At 39.6% G+C, this 25190-nt stretch overlaps 1 protein-coding gene across 1 annotated transcript; it reads right to left on the reverse strand.

Annotated features, from left to right (window-relative positions):
• Window positions 1–25190, reverse strand: CHMP4C (charged multivesicular body protein 4C). The gene is made up of 5 exons (XM_054595224.1): window positions 24911–25190; window positions 8098–8275; window positions 5912–6026; window positions 3277–3442; window positions 1–2400 (listed from the first exon to the last, which is right to left on the reverse strand). The coding sequence occupies exons 1-5, from the start codon at window positions 25098–25100 to the stop codon at window positions 2336–2338; spliced, it is 714 nt and encodes a 237-aa protein (XP_054451199.1). The 5' UTR covers window positions 25101–25190; the 3' UTR covers window positions 1–2335.

Raw genomic sequence — 25190 nt, forward strand, 5'->3', positions numbered from 1 at the left:
TTATTTTAAAGATCTTATTTATTTTTAGAGAAAGAAATATTGATCTGTTGCCTCTCCTACACTCTGACTGGGGACTGAACCCACAACCCAGGCATGTGCCCTGACCAGGAAATGAACCTGTGATTTACAGCTTCGCAGAGCAATACCTAACAAAATGAGCCACACCAGTCAGAGCCGCGGTTTTTTTTAGTTGTTTGGTTGTTGTTACTTGTTAGCTTTTATATTCCTTTAAGTATTAGAGGTTTTTGTCCCAGGATGCAGTTAGGTGGCTTGGAATCATTTCATTCTTTCGAAGTAAGTTTTGAAGTCTGGGTGGACCCAGGCAGCCTTTAGTCAAGGCATAATTTCACCGCACTATTGAAGCAATGGATGCCCCCTGTATCACAAGGCCTTTCCACAATGGCCAGTGGGAACAGAAACTGTTCCTGGCCCTGTGTGAGCTTTGGGATTGATCTGCCTACTTCTCCCTGAAGCTGGTTCTTCTGGGCCTCAGTAAATTTGAAATACACGTATGTAGATCAGTCCTTAGCCAAAGACTTGCAGAGACCCCTCTGCCGATCTGATCTCCAGAATGCTCGCACGTGCTCTCTCTCCACCTCCAAGACCACCAGGGTCTCTTTGAATTTCCCTCCCCTGTGAAGGCAGTGAGCTGGGGCAGTGAGGACTCATTTTAATTGGTTTCTCTCTCAGGAATCAGTCTGGTGCTATCTGTTGTCCAATGTCTGGAAACTGTTGTTTCTTGTATTTTGTACAGTTTTGAACATAGAAGGTCAATAAAGTTCCTGTGCTGGCCCAAAAAAATGTAAAAACTTAATCTCCATTCATGTATCAAGTATTTCCTGAATGCCTACTGTGTACAAGGAACTGTACAGGGTGCTAGGGATACCCTACTGAACTGAAAGAGATACAGCTCATGCCCTCATGATCACCACAGACTGGCCAGGAAGAGCAGCAATAATTGAGTAATAATTCAAGTAAATATGCAGTGTGAACCACAACAGGTGACAGGATAGAAAGCAGAGAGCGATGGACTCATATAACAGGGAAACCCAAAATAGTCTGTGCATCAAGAAAAGTTTCCCAAGATAACAAACATTTTAACTAAGACTTAGGAAATAAGATTTGGTACCTGTGTTGTGGAAGGTGAGAAGACCACTAAAAGAACAGCATAAGTAAAAGGCCTGTGGCAAGATTGGACCGTTAGAGATCAAGTCCAGCCCTTAGTTTTCCCAATGAAGACAAAAAGGTTTAGATTTCATGACTCCTCCTTACTTTGCTAGTGGCAGGGCAGGGCTGGAATCCAGGACCTGATCTCCATGTGCAGTGTTCCCTCTATTTCACTATGTTGCTAAGCAAATGCAGGGGACACTAGAACATTTTATATAGTGAAACTGTCATTTTATGCTCCATGACATATTTTGGGCAATACATAATTTTGTAATATACTTTCATTTAAAAATAATTATGGCCAAAATATCACCCAGGATATACTTCTAACTACCTATATGTTAATGTATTTACAAGAAATACTCTGCAAAGCATAAATTAATGAACAAGTGAGCACAGGACAGAAAAGTGTGAACATTCACACATTCAGCCACCAAAGCAACAGCGTAACAGCCCCAGGCTGTCACACAGCTTCCCAAGCAGCTGAATCACACTCAGGTGATCCATACTCAGCAGTGTGAGTTCCTAGTGCTTTCAGACATTCTGGGAAATGCACCCACTGCCCCATTCCAAGCTTAACTGGCATAATAAATGTCAATTAAAAATCCTTTAAGACTTCAAATGACAAAACTCAAGTGAAACTATTTACAGATTTGCACAGGACAACCCCACATGACGTCTCTCCTACTAGAGACACAGTGTATTTCCATCTACTTGTGGGTACCATATCCAGTGACATGGACACACGGCACACTTGCACTTGCATAAAACAGAAAGTCATTTTTCTAGCTATCCTAGACTCATTGTTCTTTAATGGCTTATAAACCTTATATGTTTTATATGTTAACAGATGTCCATTTCTTGTCAACAAATAGAGAGAGAGCACCAACTGTGTTCCAGGACTGGAATGCAGTAGTGAGCAAGGCAGAGGCCCTTCCCATACTTGCAGAGAGGTCCTCCAAGATGCCACCAGGAGTCCCTTTGCATCCCTGCTTCTGTCTGGCATGACTCCTTTCTTTAACTTTTACTTATAAGGCTTAAAAGGCAATTTACTCATCCAGTGTAAATGTGAAACAGGGTGTCTGTTAACTTCTGAACTTGGCAAAAACACTTTTTTATGTCCTATGTAGAGGTCATTAATTTAGATGTCAAAAAATTCCATTTTCATTTAAGTAGCCCAAGCTGCCAAATGTTTGATGTCATCATCTTCTCCATCTGCCCTCCTAGAAGAGGCTGGAACATAAAAGGTATAAAAATTAGTAATTGGTGACATTTACACTTTAGCATAAAAAACAGGTATGAGTTATGTCTACAAAGGCATACAAGGGGAGTCCCCCCCAAAACTGGAATTATCCTCTGGAGAGTGGGCCCCTTGTAGTACAGGCTTCCCTGACTAGGTGAGTGTTCTAGGAACCCCTCTGTATCAGTGCACCAGCTGGCATTGTCGTGAGAGGCTGCGTTCAGCTTCAGTGAATTTTTTTTAAGACTCTTTCAATGTGTTTGCCCATTTCATGATGGGTGATTTACAAATGCACCTGTCCACACCACGCTGAGTGTTCAGCAGTTTTTGACCAAAAACAACATGACCCCCAGGCCCCATGATCCCTAATCATTCAATCTCGCCCCAAGCAACTTTATTTTGTTTCCCCAGGTGAAAAAAGCCCTCAAAGGTAAATGTTTTGCCTATGTGAAAGAGGTGAAATAAAAAGTTTATTAGCTCAACTTTCCTTATCATATGCCTTCTACAATAACTACAATTCCACTTCACCTCAAACCACCATTTTGGATTCAAAGCTGCTGCTTGATACTGACATTTCGTAGATGTATGGTAGAAGCACTAAAAGGTACCAAAATTAATGAATTCAAAAACTGCTTTGAGCAGTGGAAAAAAGTCTTGAAAGGTATATTGCCTCAAATGGAGAGTACTTTGAAGGTGACTGAAGTTTAAACATGTAAGAGTAAATACACAATTTTTATACATAAATTCCATTTTTGGGAGGACTCACCCTTGTATATTTATGGAATAAAAAATAACTGCTAACTGAGAACTAGATCAGGCTATTATTGCAGGCAACTAAGTGACTACAGGTAGTGGAGGTAGGGACCCACCTGCCCGGGGCCTCTGTGCAGTGGACGATGTGCCCCCCATTCTCCCTGGCATTCTGTCTGTCTGTGCTGGGAGGGAGGAAGAAGGCACAGCTGGAAGCCGGATATTTGTCATCTTCTTATTTAATTCTTCCTGCTCCAGTTCTTCCAGTTCTGCCATCAACTCATCCTGATCACAGGAGAAAGAAAGAATTATAGAGTTAGTGTTTCAAGCAGTAGGTTTCCTCAAACACAATAACAAGAACATCTGCTACCCAATTGATATGTGAGAACCCAGTCAAATGGAATATTTATGTTAAGACTAAGTCTTTTTTGCAACACTGAGCAATGATTAAAAAATGAATATTTGGGGTTGTGCAAATTTGTCATAGCTAATCTTATAAATACTTCAGTAAACAGTTATTCAAGTAATTTGTGCTAGCTGAATAGAAAACTTCCAGTTTCCAGGAAATTTACACCTTGCCTGTCTCTTTTCCAATGCATTTTTTTCTTTTCTACTGTTAAAAATTAAGAACCTGTGAAACCTTAACTGGAGGAAATATTTTCATTTGGGTTAATGTTCTTAAAATTAAGCAACCATTATAGCAAAAATTGTAATGTACAGAAATTAAAAAGAAACAAAGATACTATGATTCTTTTGTTAAGTTACCCAAGCCAATGTGTGTTTGGGTTAAGTAAACTTCAACCCAAGGTAGGTACACTGTATTCTTTTCTTTTAGCAACAGTCTCAGAAGGTCTGGTTTAATCCTAAACTACTCTGTCCCAAGAACCTTAGAGATGCAAAACTAGTTGGAGACTTTAAGAGTATAAGTCACCTTATGACAGATAGGACATGACTTGTGATAGTCCGGATCTACCTGGTTCCATGTGTTCTCAGGTAGAGTTCAACCCCTGAGGGAGGCTCGGAGTCTAAACTAAATTTGGCATCATTAGAATTCTGAAGTTGTCCCCACTACGAATGACCTAAGACACTCATATTTGATCAAGGAAAGTCTTCATCTATTCATTCATAATTGAACAAACTGATTAAGAGCTCACTCCTGGCCAGGTACTAAACTCAAACCAGGGACTAAAAGTTCAACCAACAGTCCCTACCTCAAAGTAGCTTATTACTGAATGTGGGAGAAAGGCACACAAACAAATATTTATACCATATTAAAATGACAGTACTAATACTAAAGACCAAGAAAGGAGATAGTTAAGCCAACCACAATATTTCATCAAGCCAGTGTGTATTAGGCAGCAAACAATGATTTTCTGACAACTGTTCTATCTACCTTGTGAAAAAGGAAAAAAAAACATGGAAGTGCATGTGAAATAGTGTGGTCAGTGTAATTGTGTGCTCTATGGTGTCCACAGTCTATCTAAATGGAGTGTCTTCAGAATGAATACTCTGATGTTCTATTTCTGCTCACAAAACAATCAAGAAAAAATGCAGCAAATGCAGGAAGAGCAGAACCCACTATGCTACACTGGGTGTGCGCCCAGAATTACCTAGTGTTTGGTAATTATCAACAGTACCAAAAAGATATTTTCTTTAACAAATAGAATGACAGAATAATCATCTCCTCCCTCATTTTCAAACTCCAGGTACCAACCACTTATTCATTCATAAAAGGATTTTAGAATTTAAGAAATTTTAGAGATAACCTAATGAGCCAGTAATTTTCATTTTATAGATGAGAAAACAAAGGGTGAGAAAAGGGACTTATACAAAGTTTAATAATAAAAGTCACAGCCCAAATATCATAAGCCCAGAGCTGTTGTCTCTGTCACAGTCTTCTCTATTGCTATTGATATTGGTGGTGGTGTTTTCTACAATCCTTTAAGCATATAAAAACCATCCTTGGCTCACAGGTCATACAAAAACAGGTCATGGGAAGAATCTGGCCTGAATGCTGCGCTACACCATTTTTAAAATTTCTTGACACCAATTCTCATTTTCTAGGGTTCCATGGAACCACGCCTTCCTCATTAGATGTTTTGTTTTTAATACCAGGTAGGTGTAGAAAGTCAGAGCCTTCACCATGCTACCCTGAGAACTGGAAACATTTCTAAGTCTGTATGAGTATGTGTGCTTTGAACAGAACAACTGAAATTCACAGCACAGACACCACCATTCTAAAGAAAGTCTGTCTTATTGGACTGATGAATGCAAATGGAATGTGTGTGTTAATAATGCCCATCCACATTTATTTTGTTTCACAGCCTGAGTAATAAACAGAGGCAGCCTAACCTCTAATTTAACAACCACAGAGCACAAGACGTCTGTTCCTTACAGAGTAACAGTCTGTTTTGTTTTGCACAGATGTGCAAGCATGCTATTCCTCCTTGTAATGGGCTATTTAGGCTTCCACCATTAAAAGTCACTAACTTTACATAATCACAGGCTGCTTTTTCTTAATAGCTAGAAACTTAATTAGGAGGCTGTTTGCCAAACTGTATTAATCTTTCCTTTAAATCAGAGCTACCAACACTTCATTTCCCTCTTAAGTATGTTTCTAGTAAGTATCATTTATTCTTTGATGGTACTTAAGGAAATACTGAGGAGCCTTCTTAGCTGTGTTCTTAGTAGCTTGCCAGGAAGTTGTCCTTTTAAGCAGCTATAACACTTCATTCTTCATACCATGTTACCCACCTCATCAAAGTCATCACCAAATCCAACCCGCTGAGAAAATGCTTCTGAGATTTCTTGGGCAACATCCTGTTGCTCTGTGATCTCTTGCATCAAATCATCTATTTTGTTCAGATCCCTGGGAAATATTTTGTTAAAATATTTTAGAATTTTACTTTAAAATTACGAATTTGACTATCTCTCATATAAAAGAATGAGTTAATTTCATATGAACTCTTAGCTACTTCCATAGGATAAAAAAACTTCATGATGATAATATTCCTCAACTTTAAAAATAATTTGCATTTAAAAAAGAATAATCCTGTACAGGCACCGACATATTAAATAACTGCTACATTTGGGAATCACTAAAGAGCAAATTATCTTATAATTTACAATATTTGTAGACCTATTTTGAAATTTTGTCTGTTAGGGCATATGTAAAATCTAAATATATGCTGCTGTGTATCAACTCTGCAGGGAGTGGCACTGTGGACCCCTGAGGACCACCATGGCTAAGATTAGCCAAGGCAGCTTTCAGCAGGTGCCACCTGTCAGCAGTCTTTCATAGAAGCTGTCTGGAACAAGAGCACTATTTTCCAGAATGCCTAGTTGCTCTGAGATCCTCACTCCCTGAAGTCCATCCCACGCCTGCTGCTGTCCTTGAAGATGACAGGTAAGGGCAGGATTAGGTCTAGGAAGCTCTCAGAAGAATCAGCAATGTCAGCAAAGGAATCTGGGCAGCTGCTTCAAAGGAGGTTCCTAGCACCTGAGCCCCACTGGCCCCTAACCACCATCCTAAGCTGCCAGGGTCTGGATGGCAGGATCTGGACTGCATCTCTAGGGCCCTGTCTGTGAATTGTCCCTCCAGCTCTGAAACTAGGCCACACTGATTGGATACCAGAAGAGTCACAAGTTTCCTCATTATTAGGCAATTTAAACACTGAAATTTTGATTCCCAGTGGAATAAATCTTTTGAAAGTTTCCCAGAGTCTGTATGTGGAAAAAGCTGAGTACTTTGACATATTTTCATGTAGCAATGAACAAGAACATATTTTAGCATTCTCTTACCACTCCAGTTCTTATACTTAAAACAAATATATAAGGAATTTATTTTTTAAAGGGAATATGGGAAAGGTGCAGTTAAAGTTTGGGCCTAGGGGTGAATTTTTCTCAAAAGGAGCACAATGAGATGATGTTGCTAAACTACTTGTGATTTTGTGATAGATGTTCGCACCAGTTTATAGCAGTGACAGAGGATTTTGACTCTGATGGTGAATGTAATGATATTCCCAAAGCTGTCAAAATGATGGTGGATTGTCAATGAATTATCAAGGCAAGGAAATATCAGCAAAGAGGTCTTCAGTGAGACCAGCCTCTCCCAGGCCCAGCATTCCCCAACCACGGAAATGTCTCTTCATTGCTCAGGTGTTCACTGCTCGTACGCATGGTGGTTCCAACTTCAGGTCCCAGGCACTGACTTCCTAGTGTGAACGTAAAGCAAATTGTCACCAGCACCACTACCACTATGAATAGTGATTATTGATTGCTTACTTTGTACCAGGAACTAAATGCATTCTATCTGGATCTCCTTAAATCTCACAATAACCACAAATGCTATTATTACCTCCAATTTACAGACAAAGACCCTGAATACAGCGGAAACGAAGTAGTTTGCCCAAGGACAGCTGGCAGTGGAACTGAGATGATAACCAAGAAAATCTGACCCCGAAATGCATGTCCATCACTATTATTATTCTACATTGATGTTCTCATGCATTGGTTAGGATCAGAATCATCTGGGGAACTTGGTTAAAAACAGAAAGGCCCAGTCCTTGCCCTTCTTCAGCATGTGTTCTCCTTAGTAGCTTGCCAGGTGTTTTTGAATCCCCCTGAAGTTTGGCAACCACTACCCTATAGTTTAACACACTCAATGATGCTGACATTTAAACCTTTTAAAAATTATATAATGAAAATTTACAGAGGGAGTGTCAGGTAATTGTGAGGCACTTGGGAAACCTCAAGGGCAAAATGAACGTTCTTCATGTTTGCATGTTTTTTGTTTTATTTTATGCCACTGTAACTTCTAATCTTTCTCTGAGGGACCATTCTGTTCTGACATATCAAAGAGCCTCAAAAGGACAAGCCCATTCCTGCTGAAATCACTCTTTGAGGGCATTTATGACTCAGAGGGAAGGAAGGTCACTCACATGTTTTCATGAATTGCTCTCATCGCCTTGGCCGCCAAGCTCATGTTCCTCAGCACCTCAGCATTGGTGTATGAGTTCTCCAGGGCCTCTCTCTGGAACTCAAGTGTGGACAGTGTGCCATCAATCTGAGTGAGCTGCTTCTCAAACCTCTTCTTTCTCTTCAGTGCCTGCAATGCAGCTAAATAAGGGAGAAGCCTCATTTATAAGGAGAAATCTCAATCACTTACTTGAGAGACATTCATTCAGCACCGACTGGGGACTCTTGACGTTGTTGGCACCTACAGACAAAGAGGAGACCAGATGGAGCAGAGAAACTCCAGGGTGAGAGCCTGCCCTCAAGTGCCTCCACGGAGTACCATGCCCTCAAACATTTCCAATGGTATTCTTTTCTTCCAAAGATCTGACAAGTGTCAAATGAAAAGTCCACTTCCACGTTCTATAAAATATACCACAGAAATTGGATTTTAAAAAATAGTAAGTATAAAAATGTGAATAAAAATGCAATAGGAAAATAAATCTTGAGAGGAAAAAAGAAATTTAATGACTGTTTATTCTACCCCTGCTTCCTCATTTCAAAGACAAGTTAATCAAGACCTGGAGAAGTTACATGACTTGCTCAAAGGTAAATAGTGAGTGGCTGTCCAAAACCCAGGATACCAGGCCGCATGTCTTGGTCTGAAATGATTATGAGATGGCCAGTAAGGTGACATCTTTCCATGAGCACATATGAAACCACTGCTGCTAGAGTCACAGGCAAGGATTAGCTGGTGAGAGAAAAGAGTGTTGCCTTCAGAGAAATGATATCTAAATACCCAGCCATTAGCACTTTAACAAAATAACCTTATCAGCTTCACTCAGAAATCACAAAACTAAACAGTTCTTCTAACTATGGCACCTTGGAAGGCACCCAAAAACAGGCCCTAAAATGTGAGTTGTGATAAGGCATTTAGAGAGAATGCAGGGAAAGAGCAGCAGAAGAAAGTTACTATTAAGATAATTAAATGGAATTGGCAAAAGAACTTGAATAGGTTAATGGTTTCAAAGTGAAACATAGTTATTGCAAAAGATTTCTAAGAGAAGGTTCTTTTCTAACTCAGTTGTGGTCAATTTTTTCTTGCAATTACAATAGGTTTGGTTTTTTTTTTTTATTCCAATGCTTTTTGTTTTGATGCACAGAAACTCATAGTCATTATACTTTCTTGTTCAGTTTTACTGGGGATCAATATGAAATATTACTCTGTCCTGTTAATCCTTTTTGCCTTAAATTCCATTTTGTTTTATATTTAAATTAACATTTTCACTTTCTTTTTGTTATAATTTGCTTGTAATCATTTTATAGGGACCTCTATTTCAAGAATATTTTATATTTGCTCTTTTTTGGTATACTTATTACAGATAGCATACAGCTGGATATTTATGTCACTGTTTTTAACCCAGTGAGATAGTCTCTATCTTTAAATGTAACATTTTAACATTCTTCTTTATTGTAATAACTATGTTATGTAATATGGTCTTTTTACTGTCATCCTTTTGTGTTTTCTTGCTTTTATGTAGATTGATCAAATAGTCCTTGTACATTTTCCCCCTTTAATTTGTTGGACAGTTGCCTATACTAAATTTATTCTCCTAATGAATATCCTTGTATTTAAATATACACACATAATTAAACTTAAGTTTCTATCCATGTTTAAAATCCATTAGTATCTGTAATTTATTGTTCCCCAAAAAATTCCTTTCCCTCCCCAAACCTTCTAATGTTTCATTAAAATAATCTGCAATTTTATTAGTTCCAGATCATTACTAGTTGTTTTTTATATTTTTAATTTTTAAGGAAACTTTTCTTAGCAATTACATTAAACTTGATGGACATAATTTCAACAGTTATTTGCACTCAACTATAGTGTTTGCTGACTTAGTTCCTTACTATTGCTTCGGTATCCTACATCATTTTTTCTGGGTTTTTTTTATTTTTACCAAAATAAATCTTGAATTTTTTTTCAGAAAAGGTAAAGTCTCTAAACTTCTATAGTTTATAAACTCCTATAAACTCTTCAAATGTCTTTATATTGCTTCAAATTTGAATGATAGTTTGAATTTTTATGGAATTTGGGGTTCAAAATATTTTTAAAATATGAAGACAGTATTCTATTTTCATTGGAGAGCCAATATGTCAAAAGTTTGATAATAATATTCTTCTCATCCCCTTGTAAATTATCTGTTTGCTTGTTTCATCTCTGGAAATGTTTAAGATCTTCTTTTTCACCTTGGAATTAGGAAATGTTATGAGTATAGGTTTAGGTATATGCATTCTTTTTCTTTCCTCAAGTAAACATTCACTGTGTATTTTTATTCTGAAGAGTCAAATCTTCACCCTGGCTAGTGTGGCTAAGTGGATTGAGTGCTAGCCTGTGAACCAAAGGGTCACTGGTTTGATTCCCAATCAGGGCACATTCCTGGGTTGTGGACCAGGTCTCCAGTTGGGGGCATGCGAGAGGCAACCACACACTGATGTTTCTCACTCTCTTCCCCTCTCTAATAAATTAAATAAATTAAATAAATAAATAAATAAATAAAGTCAAATCTTCACCTTATGGAAACTATATTCTTTAATTTGTTATTACTTCTTTCCCCTCCATTATTTTTGTCCACTTTCTTCTGAAATCCCTGCTCATTTTTATATTATTATCCATACCATGACCCTGCCCAAACCATTCTTTTTTTCTATTTTGAAATTCCTATACAATGGATGTTGGATTCCTTAGGTCTATCCCTGAGTCTATTAACATATCTCTCTTTTTATTCTATGTTCTTGGAGAACTCCTTAACTTTATATTCCAGATCACTAACTAGTCTTCATCTCCATTTGTTCTTTTTTTACCCTATTTATTTTTAATTATACTTTTAATTTCTAAGAACTTTTTTCTTCTAGCTGTTCACTTATATGACAACCATTCTTGTCTTATAATGCAATAGCCTCTGGAACCTCCTCTGAAAATGCTGATAAAAGTTATGTCCTCAACATTTTTTTATTTCTTACATTATCTCTTTTGCTTGCTTATCTTGATGCTTCTCTTTCATGCAATTAACTTTCCTCAAAATTCTTCTGATCTTGTATTATAGATTCATATGTATAAATAAAAGAGTAGAATAGTTATTACGAGTAGATGTGCCTCTTGTAATTACTTAAGTGTGTTCCCCATGTGGCCTCTCTCTTGAAAGTGAAGGCTACCTACAGCTCTGGAGAAGTGAACGGGGTGCACCAGAAAACAGGCTGCCTGTTTTGGGCAGGGAATAAGTAGACAGGGTGGGGGTTCCTACAGAGCCAAAGGAACTCTTTAATTTGGGTTGTGGACACTTCTCTAAGTGGTACTTTCCTTCCCTATCCGTCCCTGCCCTGTGGACTGTGGAGGCTCTGCTCTGCTTCTCTCTCCAGATATAACACGACAGTTTAAGTTCTTGCCGAACAGCACTTATACTTTATTTATAGGACAGTAATATTTGTTTAGTAACCTTTCCTTTAGGAAAGAACAATCTTTTTAAAGTTACCTGGCATAAAGGCCTTCCTACACGCTCACTCTGCAGAGAGGCCCATTACATTAATGACCAGAGTTCTGTGAGGGTTTTCTGCTTAGGTAGGGAGAATGGCCAATGGATGCCCCATCCCCCTGTGATAACACCCTGCCTGTGGTCCTGTGGCTACTGTTGCATTTATCAAACTGTATTATAATTACTTGTAAAATCTGTTCCACTCCTCCTCTCCTACCCTAATTATAAATCCTTGGAGGCAAGATTCTATTCCCCCATTTTCCCAGTCCCTAGCACATGGCTAAGAAGATACATAAAAAAAACCAGCACTGATTGAGTTTTGGCTGTATGCCAAGCTGATGTGCTTCATGTGCATTATGTGACTTATGTCATCAGTGCTCACAAACTCCAGGAACAGAAATTATTACTGGCCTGTTTTACAGAAGATGTGTTGGGAAATATCCCATCTGGTTTCAGGAAATGTAGCCCCCCGACAGGCAAGAGGACCCCAAGGCTGGAGATGAGCAGGGAGGCCTTGGGAAAATAGGCCACTGAGGAGACAAAACCTGTCCCCCTGGCAGGGGAGTAGCCCCTGCCTCCCTCACCTCACCCTGCTTGACCCTGGAGCATGGCTGGTTAGTAAATGACAGGTAAGACCTCTCTATGGAAGGGGCAACCTAAGACAGGCACAGCAACAATGGGCATCAGGGAAGAACTTGGGGGACACGGAGAAAAGGCAAAAAGACCCTCATCCCTTGGCTTTGATATGACAGGGGTCCTCATTCTGTCTGAAAGAAGTCTCCTTATCTCTTGGTAGCTCTGATCGCCCACCTGGCTCAGGTTTGAAACAATACTGGAGATGGCCCTAAACTGGATCAGGTGGTTCCCAGGGGAAATCAGGCCTAGAAGTAAATTCTTTGAAGTATGTTTTGTTTTTCCCTCAAAAGCTATGATAACGAGCTCATGCTGGGAAGGAAATTTACATTATTCGCAGACCCTGACCCTAAACCCTTTGGTGCTCTTATATTTACGCTCTCATGTTTACTCGTCTCCTCTTGGACCCATGTAAAGCAATGTGTTTCTGCCATTTTTTGTCTTCAAAATATCATCTATTGTCTGTAAACATTAACATACTGCTGTAATGAGATCACCTGTACATTCCTACTACCTGGCCCCATTGATAACCCTTTCAATAAAGGGCACTGGACACAGGGGCTCGGGGCCTTCTCCACTAGAAGGAAGAGTCACCCCTTTCCCTGGCAGACAAAGAAATGTCTAGAATGACTTATTGTATTTCCCCCATCTGTGATGACCCCGGGATGCAGACTCTGCGGGACCAGAGTTCACGCTCCCTCCCTCAGCTGGCACCTGAAAAGGGACCTGAAGAGTCCATCTCAAATATGAAATGAATGAACATTAAATGGATAAATTTGGTAACTTTGTACACATATTATAATGATAACATGGTTCAATAGAAAAAGTATGACCTTGAGGGACAGAGTGTTGATCCTTCTCCCCTAACTTGGTAGGTGTATGTACTTGGCTAAACCATTTCCTTTCTTTAAGCTTCAGTTTGCTGTTCTGGAAACAGGGATGTAATCCCCATTAGGCTGGGTGATTTTTAAGAATTAATGATAATTTATGGAAAATACTTTATATAGTCCCTGTGCATGGTAGGGTCTTAGAAACTAGATATTACTGTTAATAATAGCGATTTATATAATACTCATTAATGAAAGTATGCATCTTATTTCTGAGACCACTGAGCAACAACTTACCCATTTATTTCACCATAACTCACCCTAATAGAAATATAGTTTTACAGATCATTCAACCAGAGTTGAGATATCAACTTACAGTACAATTACCACACCACAAACTATAGACTGGCCTACCCCGATGTCCTCAACTCAGAGGGCCAGGGAAGCAGAGAGAGGTTAGGGAAATGGCCATCTGTGTCTGCTCACCTGTGAGAGAGAAGAGATAGAGGAACATTTCTCTGCTACAACAATATAAGATGCTGCCAATGTGATGATAAATGGCAGTGACAGAGGCCCTGTACCAGGGAGTCCACAGGAAGAATGAGACTGGAGAACATAAGCCTGAGCTTGTGGAGGCAACACAGTCAGCTCCAGACCGTGGCTTCCACTGGTCAAAGAAGCAAAAAATCTGGATTTGCACACCAAATCACCACACTTAAAAGCTGACTTACAATTTTCAAAAAAACCTGTGTGAGCAAAACCAAAGATTCCTGCATGACTGAATCTGGCCCCAGGATACCTGACCCATCTTTTGACATCTGCCAGGCACAGTAAATTTCTCACAAACACTGAGACAAGAGGTTTTTGTTCCAAAGAGCCAAGACATGTCTGGGAGCGGTCTCCCTGTGAGCTGCTTCTCACATGAAATGATGATGCCGTGGGCCAACCATGAGTTCGACAGGCTCTGACTTTGTTTTTTAATATATAATTGGGGAAAATAACAGCTGTACTTCTTCAAAGACATGCAAAAATTCTGCAAATCAAGCATTGCTTGTGATTTGGCAAAAAAGGACATGTTTAGAGCTGTGCCACTTTTAATTCATGGAGAAGCCACAATTTAATCTTCCAAACTCCTGCATGTGTGTTAAAACACCTGCTGTAACCTTGATGATATTTTTGCTAAAACAAAGAAATTTACTGTATTTCTCTGTGGTGGAGAAACAGCCAGGGGTAGGGATTTTGTCTCCTCTCTTAACAGTGACACGCCCCTCAGCAATGGAGTCACAGAACAATGTCCCTTGTGTGCTGCTGTTGTGGCGGGTGGGGCGGGGCAGCGGATGTGTGGAGCATGAAGAATCCTTACTCCAGCCCCCTGAGGACTGGGACTGAAATCTACAAATTATCCCTTTGACAAAATCCAACCAGCCCTATGCAACTCTACTATCTTACCAGAGGAAGGCTTCTTACCAAAGGAAGGCTCACCTATGAAAAAATAACAAAATAGCAGAAAAGAATGGCAGTTTCATTACTCATATAATGGGTAGGGCACCTTGGTTTTGAAGGTCAACCTGTTGTTCTTCACACATTCAAGGTGTATACATGTGTGCATTGTTAATCCATTAGTTGGCACAAAGGAAGAACCTTTTAGGAAACATCATACCCATGACTACAGACAACCATGGTTGTGAAATGTTATGACAGCTCTCCCTTCTCCTGGAAAGGGATGCTCTCTACAGGAGGACTAAGAAGTAATGCTTAGAAGAGCAATCCTAGAAAGTGTTTAAGATACGTACGTCACACATAATTGGATATATTGTCTTTTGCTCTTACTGGGAAGTCTCACAATCATGTTGTTTCATGTAAGAAACTTTAATGTAAGCCCTGTTCTTACATACAAATAACTTAATTAAACAATACTTTCCATTTATGGCAGGTTGTTTTAGTTCATGAAAAACACAATCTGATAAGCATCATCATAAGCATTCCACAAATTGAATGGAAAAAAAAAAGGTTTCAGTTCAAAGTCATGAAACAGCTAGGTGGGGTGGGGGAGGATACTAGAAAATTCTGACATTATTTGGCCAGTGCTACTCCCCTGGCCTTCATCATTTTTATAAACTATTCCTTATCCATTCATTTCAGTCACGGGACGAGGATGCGCTGAGGATCTCAATGTGCCCTGCACCATGTGGGCCCCTGCAGGGACAAGGACAGAGGCTACAATCTTGGAGGAAATGGGCTTTCAGCCTCATTCATCATTCAATGAGCATTTACTAAGCACCTAGTATGTTTCAGGAACTGTGTCCAGGAACCCTAACATGCTTAAGTCACATCCTTCACCTCAGGTAGTAGAGGAGGCAGACAGGCATGACGGTCTCAGTGGATACACAGAGGAATGTGTAAGCTCCCTCTAGAGGGGCAGGAGAGACTCCACAGAGAGGTCATGGTGAAGCAAGTGCCTGTCCACACATTTAGTCAAACACTGCTCACTAGAGAACATGTGTGACAAAAGGCATTGCACAGATGATTTTTTCCAACTTCAACCCTCTCTGCACCCTACCTACCATACCATGCCAAGTTCCTGGCTGAGATCTACTAGGAATCAGAGGCTGTAAGCACCACAATTGAGCTGATCCCTGTAGCTTGCCAGCTCTGTATTGTCAGACGTCTCACAAATATTAAATGTCACAGAAAGGAAAATTGCAAGCTAAAGGAAGACACAGCAATGATGTATGATTAGACAGAGATAGAGCAAGTACCTAGGAGAATGGTGACAGAATGAGATTGCAGAGAGTGAATGAGGGGCATTATTAGGAAAGGGCATTTGGAATACAACTATTGATGTAAGCAAGCCAGTAACATGGGGCTGAATTCTGTGAAGGAAAAAAAAAGAAAGAAAATGGTGATTATTAATATTATAAAGTATAAAAGATTAGAAGGAGAGTGGTCAATGCCCTCTCCCATCTCCAGAAAGACACAAATGGACAAAGGAAACTAAGGTTATTTTCCAACAGAAACAATGCTCTTGTTCCCATGGGAGAGGAGGCAGTTATTGTGGCCGGGACATCACACACAGGCGGATTCCAACCGGTGGAACACAAAGGGGAAGGTCACAGCCTCAAAGTGCTGTCAGCAGTGAGTTGTCACAAAAGGAAGAAATGCTCACATAGAAGATGTTTGAAATAACCACTGAAATTCTTATTTCTTATAAACACTTGCTTCCTCAGTCAATTGCCAAGCAAATAGAATTAACCTGTTATTGGAACAATATACTGATGTATTAATTAAAGTCTACTTGATATTCTTTGTAGAAACCAATTAATGTTGGACACCAGGCAAAATAAATAACTATCTGAATGAGTTTTTTATTCACTACTAACATTTTTATAAGCTCACAAATTGGTAACTCTGTAGGCCTGCTAATGCCTAGAATATAGGGAAAAAAGTAGTATGAATATAAACCTAGCAATATTAAACAGAAAAATTCAGACATAGTTGATTTTACTTAATTCTATAGGATAGAAACACATGTACCTATTGATTTAATTTTATATTGTGTGTCTCTTATGTACATGTGTGCATATATATACATATGTGTATATATGTGTGTATATTTGTATATGTGTGTATGTTCTAGAATACTGTTTTATATTCTACTTGTAAACAAGTATTTCCTGTTCAGATAATGCAGTAATATTCACTACCACTGTGCCTGTGGCTTGCAAGGATTCCTGAGAACCAACAAACTACAACCCTATGGCCCCTTTTGGCTCTCACTGTCTGTAATTGTATGATTATTCCTTTGCGATCCTATTAGTATCAAATCTCAAGAAATACATAGCCTCTATCCTCACAATGGCTATTACTATCTGAAATTCTGTAAAAAGAGATTTACCTTGAAACTGGTGATGAACTATAATATCCTCGAATTTCTCAAACATAACCGGGAGAATAATACCTAGTAAATCAAGAGAGTTTACATAAATAAAATTTTTCAAACTCCTCACAAAATCATAGGCTCTTGTATACTGACCTTTAAAATATGCATACATTGATTTAACATAATGATAATTTTTTTCTTGCTGCAGTTTTTTAGAAATTTTGAGTTAGAATACTATCTCTGCTCAGGCTCCAAGGCTATATTTACTTCCACTTTGTAGGCATAAAATATATGGAAGGAATTGCTCAAGTAAAAAGCACTGCCCACTGAAAAGGGCCTGTTGAACAATGTTACTGCTGCAGCAAGTAAGATACATCCATTATGACCAGAGCACATATAGGCCTATGTGAAAAAAACAAGAGTCACTAGAAATTCATGTTAAAATAGAAAATAAAATATCCTAAGTGCCTGTTGAATATTTGGTTGCACCATTTTATTCCTCTAAATTGTATGAAAGCCAAATAGAAAACTGTAATCTTTATTTAAATTAGATGGTTGACATTAAACTTTAATTTTTAAATAAAGAATTTAACTTCTAATGCAATGTTTTCTAACTTTTAATAGAAAATAATAAACTTTTCCTTTCCTATAATTTTAAAAACACCATTCTTGTTCGCTTGCTTTTTGGGAGTTTGTTTTGTTTTGATGATAGCGATGACCATGTTAATATTGGAATCACTAGATTGCTAGACTGAGGAAAGGTTGACGGAGATGGTCCATGGTGGATGGGTGTGGGGGCTTTTAGCGACCCCTTATCTGCTCCCTGAAAATACCCCCAAGTTAGAAATACCTTGGTAAAGGGCTCAGCTGTGAGCTGAAACAGCCATTGGCCAGATTTAGGAGCTGGGACTGCTTTAAAGCAGGGAGATATAAACTCTGGACTAAGTCCCAAATATTTCCATAAGCAAAGTAGCATCAAACAAGGAAAATTATATTCTTTGCTTAATGTAACTATTTCCCAAAAATGTGGTGCTCTATTATCCAGCTTTGTGGCATTTACGTGAAGAATAAGAATAAATGAATGTTCCAATATTTATAATAAATGCTTCAAATTCATGAAGGATAAAAGCAAACAAGAAGGTTACATAACCCAAAAAACAGTACCAATTACCATTCTAGAAATAGCTAGAACACATCAGCAAACTGTCAAAATCGGTGCCACAGAGACTTGAAAAAATGCTTCTAGAATACAAATACTCTATCTTCTAGTTTCCAATGGGGGAAAAAAAAGAAGACAATATGAAATCACAAAGATAAAAAAAATACCAAACTCATCTCATAGCCATCTTCACTTTAGGTTCCTGGAAGCTGACTTAAGGAAAAACCATAACCCACCACTGCCCTTTTAACCTACTCACATCAAAATTGTTCAGAAAGCTGTGAATACCACAATTCTGAACCTTATTCCAGATCTCCTGAAACACAATTTTAAGAAGCTCTCCAGGTGATCTGATGAGAACACACTATCAGGTCATAAACCAGCATTTGTGAACCAGAGGTATGTGAGTGTAATCTGGTTTTAGGAAAATAATTCACAAGGTATATTGAGGCAATGTTACAAAAAAGAGAAAAAGTAGGAAAAGTAAGATGATCTGGAGTTACAAATGCAAGTCAGTTGTATTCATCATTAGATAAATAACTGAACTCATTCAATGTTGATCTGTCAAACTGGTCATCATGCATTTGCCGAATCTTAGATGAAACACCACTGCTATCATGCAGAGCTTGTCCTGGACTGAGGTTTCTAGTGGCATACTGTGAAGCTCTACCCTCAGTTCTGTCTTATTAAATATATATTAACGAAGACTTTGACAGCCACATAAAAGGCTGCTGATTAAATTTTTGTCTGATTCAACCAAAAAAAAAAGTTCATATATAAGATAATAAAATTAAAATTTTAGAAATCTTAATTTTAAGACAACTGAAAATAAGACGATATTTAATAGAAATATATGTAAAATCCCTAATTTCAGCTTAACATATTGATTTAATAAAGGGAAGAGGGTTGGTCTGGCTGGGATTTTTAACCCTTTCCAAATCCAATGGGGAAAGCAAGTGATATCGCATCTGAAAAAACAACCAAGGCTGTTTAACAGAACAAAGAGATAACAGGGCCCTCAGACTGGTGGGTACCTAAGTATGTGAGTGACAGTAAGTGCTAGGATTCTCTCCAGGGCTCCTAGGGGAGAGGGAGGTAGGAGAAAAGTGAGAAGTTTTAAACTGCAGTGAAAGCGATAGGGCTCCGAGGGCTGGTTCAGGTGTACTGCAGCCCCTCACCATGGGGTGGGAGCCTGGGGAGCTCCTGCGGTCGGGGAGAAAATGGGGAAGGGGACTGAAGGAGGGTCTTATTTCCACTGATTTGTATTTTCCAGAAGAGATAACACTCAGACATTGGTTGTTATTATTGACCCGGGAATACGACTCGCTCTTCTCCCAGGTACAGAGCACAGAGTACGGTACAAAATGATCAGATAACCAAAGGCACACAGAACACTTGATTATGATGCTTGGTTGTCATTTGAACCCTGGAGAAAACTGAGGCCCTTCATAAGGGCTAGGGATTACAGTACATGTGAACCTCCCTAAAGAAAACTAATTCAGCTGACTAAGGAAGACCCATCACAAACTCGAAATGGTCCCTCGTTGATAAACAGAGGGGCAGCATAGAAATTCTTCATCCAGGTATCCCAGCAAGGATGGAGGAGGGAGGAATAGGAGTGATGAGGGCAGAAAAAGGCAGAAAACACATCAGGTTCTTATACTATAGTGTGCACACTTCAGAACCATGGGGTCTTTGTTCAAAATTCAGATTTCTGGAACCTATACTCAACCTATTAAATCAGAATTTTAAGGGGGTACTTGTGACTATACAGTTTAACACACACCCTCTGAGATATCTGATGCAGGTTACCTGAGAAGCACATTTTGAGAAACTCTGAAGAAAGGAGGTCACCAAGTAAGGGATCTCTCCCAGGGGCACTCTGTCCTCCAGGACCTGCAGTCTGTCTGTCTTGTCACACCTCTGCCGTGCTTCTGGCCTCACAACACTGGCACTGAACTAGCTGACACAGACATGGTTCTCTTGACACAGAAGTCTTCTGGTCCCCAGTGTCTGAAACTGCAGAATTCAGCTCTGTGACAATGATAATAAAAAGCAAATTCAAGAGCCCATAAAGGTTCCAACACTGAGCTAAGCCAGCAGAACTGTTGCACACACCAGCTATCAGGACAACCACATTGGAACCAGGACTCTGAAAGCAAATTTTCCCTCATCCAAAAATGCTCAGGCTGCAAATTTAGCCTCTTACTCAAGACTGCCTTTGGGTCTCATTCACCAAACAGACACCTGATGAAGAGGTGGAAGTAGCCATAAAACCAGGTTTTCACTGGAATCACCTGTAATGACAGGGATTTGGGCCAAATTTGCCTCCTCTCTGTCTCAACCTTTCTTCTCTAACAGACCAAAGCCTGAGGGTCACAATCCCCCAGATTGGACACACCTTTTTCACAAAATAACATTTGGATTTGTTGCTCAGCCTGGGACAAGGTAAGCAACAGGGCCAGGCTGTTTAGGGTGAGGGATTAAGAGGGCTTATAAAGTGGGAATTTAAGTGCCTTTAACCCTCAGGTCACACAAGTGTGTCCTAGGGGGTCTCCCTGGCCTTGCCCTAGACTAAACCCTGGTGAGGCAAGTTCAGTCTAGGAAGGGGAAATTGAGAAAGCCACTAAGGTGGGTTGTGAGCTCAAGACTCAGAGAAGTGACTGCCGTCCTTAAATATGTAAAAAATCTTTATGTCACACAGATGGAAAAGATTTATTCCCTGTTACTCCAGAAGACACAATTTGCGTCAAGTGGAACTTAATAGGAAGCCAGTTTCAGCTTAAAAAAAAAAAGAGCTATCACTACAACATTAGCTGATATTTATAGAATACTGAATTAAGGGCTTCACACAATAATGTCATTAATCCTCACAACTCTGGGACTCAACCTTATCATCACCATTATGCAGATGAGAAAACTGAGAATTAGGCCAAGAAAGTGGTCTAAAGTCACCCAGTTTCTAAATGGCAGGGCATGGCTGGGCCCCAGGACTGTCTGCTTTGATGCTCAGGCTCTTAACTACAATACTAAGTCACTTTCTATCAAAAATGAAAAAATAGGAGCAGGATATTATATTTAAGCAAAATCCCTATGACCATTTCTTGGTTTTATCATGTATATATGTTTAGAACAGTAAACCTTAAGGTGTTCCATCAATCCATTGTAGCAAGAAGGGACAACAGTGTGCCTTTAGCCCCTGAGGCACCAGCCAATGAAGCACACAAATATAATCAGTGCCCATGGAACCATGATATGAAAAAGGTGAGGAAGCAGTGTAAGACTAAGAGGACTTGTACTTCTGCCTCATTAATGTTACTATGGACTTAGGGTCCTAATCCTTAACCCAGGACACAGGGAAGAATCACCTTGTGCCCAAGCCATACCTGAGCCAATAATACCAAAATATGCAGGGCTGGGACCCAAAATCAAGGGGACTTTAATATACAGAAAGGATTGAAAACTGTTGTAGATGACAGTGCTCAGCAGGAGTAGAAAAAAATTTAAGTGATATATAAAAAGTATGCTTTTCCACAGGCAGATTATTAGCTATAACACAGGAAATCTAAATGGTCTCTAAATAAACCACATTGAAGAATGTCCGACCTCCCAAAGTTTTTGACCAAATTATGTCTTGCTCCAAATGTTACTCTTTTAGATCAGCAGGGCCTTGAACATCATGACTGTTGCAGAACCAGTTTGGTGGTGCACAGTGAGGGCCTGTCTGGTAGACTATGGTAACTGCCAAAGAAGTTTGAAGCAGGAATAATTAGCTGCCACTGCACAACCTTGCTTCAAGTTATGGTTGAAGGCATGTCTTACCCTAAGTTTTGCAGATATACTTATTAAACAAACACACATTAACCAAGCAGGCAAAAAGCAGTTTGTCAACCGGTCCGATGAGCTCAGTGAAGTCCAACTCTATGTCTCCTTAGGTTCAATACACCATGAATGAAAGGTTCACTGCAAACACAGCAACGTTCCCTGGCAGGGTGCTGTGCCCTATGGGAGGTGCGCTCAGTCAGAGACTCACCTAAACCAAGGACTCGATAGGGCACTGAGCTGAAGCCAAGCCTCAGGTACCACCATAGTGTTGAGTTAGTTACACACCCTGCACATTTCTACCAACCAATTCTTACATGGGGAGCAGGGAAGGGTTTTTAAACTATTCTAGCCAGCCTACATGTTTAGAATACCCACAACTTCACCAGTGAGACTCCACTTCACATTTATTATGCGAATTTTGAGTTACTCATTTTACCAGTAAAACCCATTTTTTACATACAGAATGCTGTCAAGACTTCTGTTGTTGTTGCCCTCTGGCTGGGGAGGCTCAGTGGGTTGGGGGTTACCCCACAAACCTAACGGCCACTGGTTTGATTACCAGTCAAGGCACATGCCTGGGTTTCGGGCCAGGTCCCTTGTTGAGGATATGCAAGAAGCAAGAAGCAACCCATCGATGTTTTCTCTCTCTCTCTCTCTCTCTAAAAATAAATAATTTTTTTTAAAAAAAGACTTCTGTTGTTGTAGAGAAATAGATCGCTGAAGAATTTGTATAGGGCAGGAGTGTGGTCCTTTCTAAACAAAACTAGCTGGCCACTCAACTAGTATTCTTGACAACATGTTAGCTGGCCAACCACCTCTAGAAGCAACTTTGGTTATCATGTAAATTACTGCTATTTTTGTACCAACACTGAGTAACACAAGGTCCATTTAGTACCAAGTGTGTTGGTCCTTATGCTGTGTGTGAAAATATTTCCCGGTGGCTAACGGGAATCAGTAAAACTATGTGTTTATGAAGTTATCTGGTTTATTTGGTGATGATTATGAACAATGTTTCCAAAGCATGGTCTCACTGACTTCTTTTCATAATTCAGATTACAGATGACCCGTTGCTAACCAGCCTCTTTCTAATCCCAAAGCCACTGTAGAACCAGGGCTGGGCTAACATCAATGAAGTTCCCAAGGATGAATGACAAAAAGTAAATGGCTTTCTGACACCAACTGATAAATTACTCTTGATACTAACATTTATATGCAACTTCTCTGATTTAAGGAAGGTAGGCTGATGTTCTTAGTTCGTTTTGTCCTTAATATTTTTTGATGTCTTTATAAAGGCTATTGATATATACTTTAGGGCATTGCCAATTGGAAAACATTTCTATATTCATTTTACATTTTTGTCTTCTCAAAGTAAATCTATATTTTTACCACTTCCTAGAAGCAGATGTTCAATTTTTCAGATTTTTAAAGCACTATTTACTGAGCAACCATGATAAATAAAGCTTTATACAGATCCAAATGGATAACAAAACAAAAAAGAAAAGAAAACCCTTCATAGACACTAAGCAAATGTCAGAGTGCACATCAAACTGGAGTAGAAGATGGAGGCACAGAATGACTGATGAGTTTTTGGCAAGCTACAACAGCATAGTTTCTCTGTAGAAACTGCCAAAATATTTTCAGACATAAAGTAAAAATAGAAACCAGCATTTAACTCAAAAGCTGACTGTAATATGGTCAAAAGTTATACACAGGAGCAGAAAAAAATAAAACTAAACCTTATTGCTGGTAAAAAGCTGGCACAAATGTATCAACAACCAATTCTGAGTGAATTTGGTTGTTGCATTTTATAGAAGAAACAGGGTTTCAAGGAGGGTTTCAAGGTCAACTCCAAGAAACATTATTCCTTTCCTGTGTTTAACGATGATGGTATCACTTGAGGGGAGCTCAATATCCCAAGGTTCATTATGACTTAAGGAGGCAAGTTCAAGGTTTGGTAGTGAAGAGTCCTGTATGGCCACTTTTATTTCTAAGCATACCATTGACCTTGAGTTACAAGAGCAAATTCCTTCAACTTCTCACTGGGTTTTATATGTTCCACCAGTGCTGTTTTATTCTCTATACAGAGAGCTATACACTGAAGAAACAATTAACTCTGGCAAAGTAAAAAGAGTTCAATGTACAATCAGAACAGTAAGTTTCATTACTGACTCAAAGTCTCTTGAGGGTGGTAAAAACCAGTGATAAGAACTTTAATAATTAATTCCCTGACTTGTTGTTGTTGTTGTTGCTGTTGTTACAATATCTCACTCACCTGCACTCAGCCAACTAAAGTCTTCAACAACTGAAGCACCAGGTAAACCAGGACATAATAGAATGTACTTCACTGGAGATTTACATGCAAATTGAAACGTGTGATTCAGCATGCAAACACACAGTAGAAAACCTAACATTTAGCATTGAGGTCGGCAGGGCTAGACAAGGCTAGACTGGCGTGAGGGCGGGCAGGAACAATATTTAAGGGGGAGCCAAAAAATTCAGTAATTGAGATAAATAATATTTCCATGTCATATTTAAAACATAAATGAATGGGGGGGGAATCCATGTTGAACAAAACAGCATATTTTTTAAAAAAAGAATTTTAAATAAAGAAGTGCCATGCACTGCACATAAGACCCAGAATCAAAACGGGGAAAGAAAATTAGTAATACCGATAGTGCCTTTATTAAAAATTTTGATATTTCATTCATCGTGGATTTTTTGCATCCATTTTGAGCTTTTAAAATATTGCCTACAAGTTCTGTTCCTCTCGATCACCGTGCCCTCCAGGAGTGTGCCTGGCTCAGCTCCCTGCAGTCCCAGACCTGGGGCGGTTAGTGCCAGTTCCTAGGAAAGCGGAGGGAGTACACCTGGCCGCCAGGGGGGCAGGTGCTGTGGGTAGAAGTAGGAGCGTGGGAGCCCACTCCTGGGGCAGCCCGAACCTACCTCGCTTATTGTGCGTGCCGTGCTTCTTGGCCAGCGTGAGTTCTCTCTGGATGCGGTTTTCCAGGTACTCCTGTTTCTTGCCCAGCATCTCTTCAGTCTCCCGAAGTCGGGCCAAGGCTTCCTGAGGGCTGGGGGCCTCTCGGCTCTTAGAAGAGCCTCCCCCTTTAAAGAACTTGCCCAACTTGCTCATGTTTGGGTAACTGGGGGCCGCCTGGGGCCTAGGGAACGAGACAGTACTCCGTCTCGGGTTCCGACCTCAAAGGCAGCGCTCCTGGGAATC

This window comes from Pteronotus mesoamericanus, unplaced genomic scaffold (genome assembly GCF_021234165.1).
Source record: "Pteronotus mesoamericanus isolate MK-2021 breed Mesoamerican mustached bat unplaced genomic scaffold, CSHL_Meso_final scaffold_54, whole genome shotgun sequence".
NCBI classification, from domain to species: domain Eukaryota; kingdom Metazoa; phylum Chordata; class Mammalia; order Chiroptera; family Mormoopidae; genus Pteronotus; species Pteronotus mesoamericanus.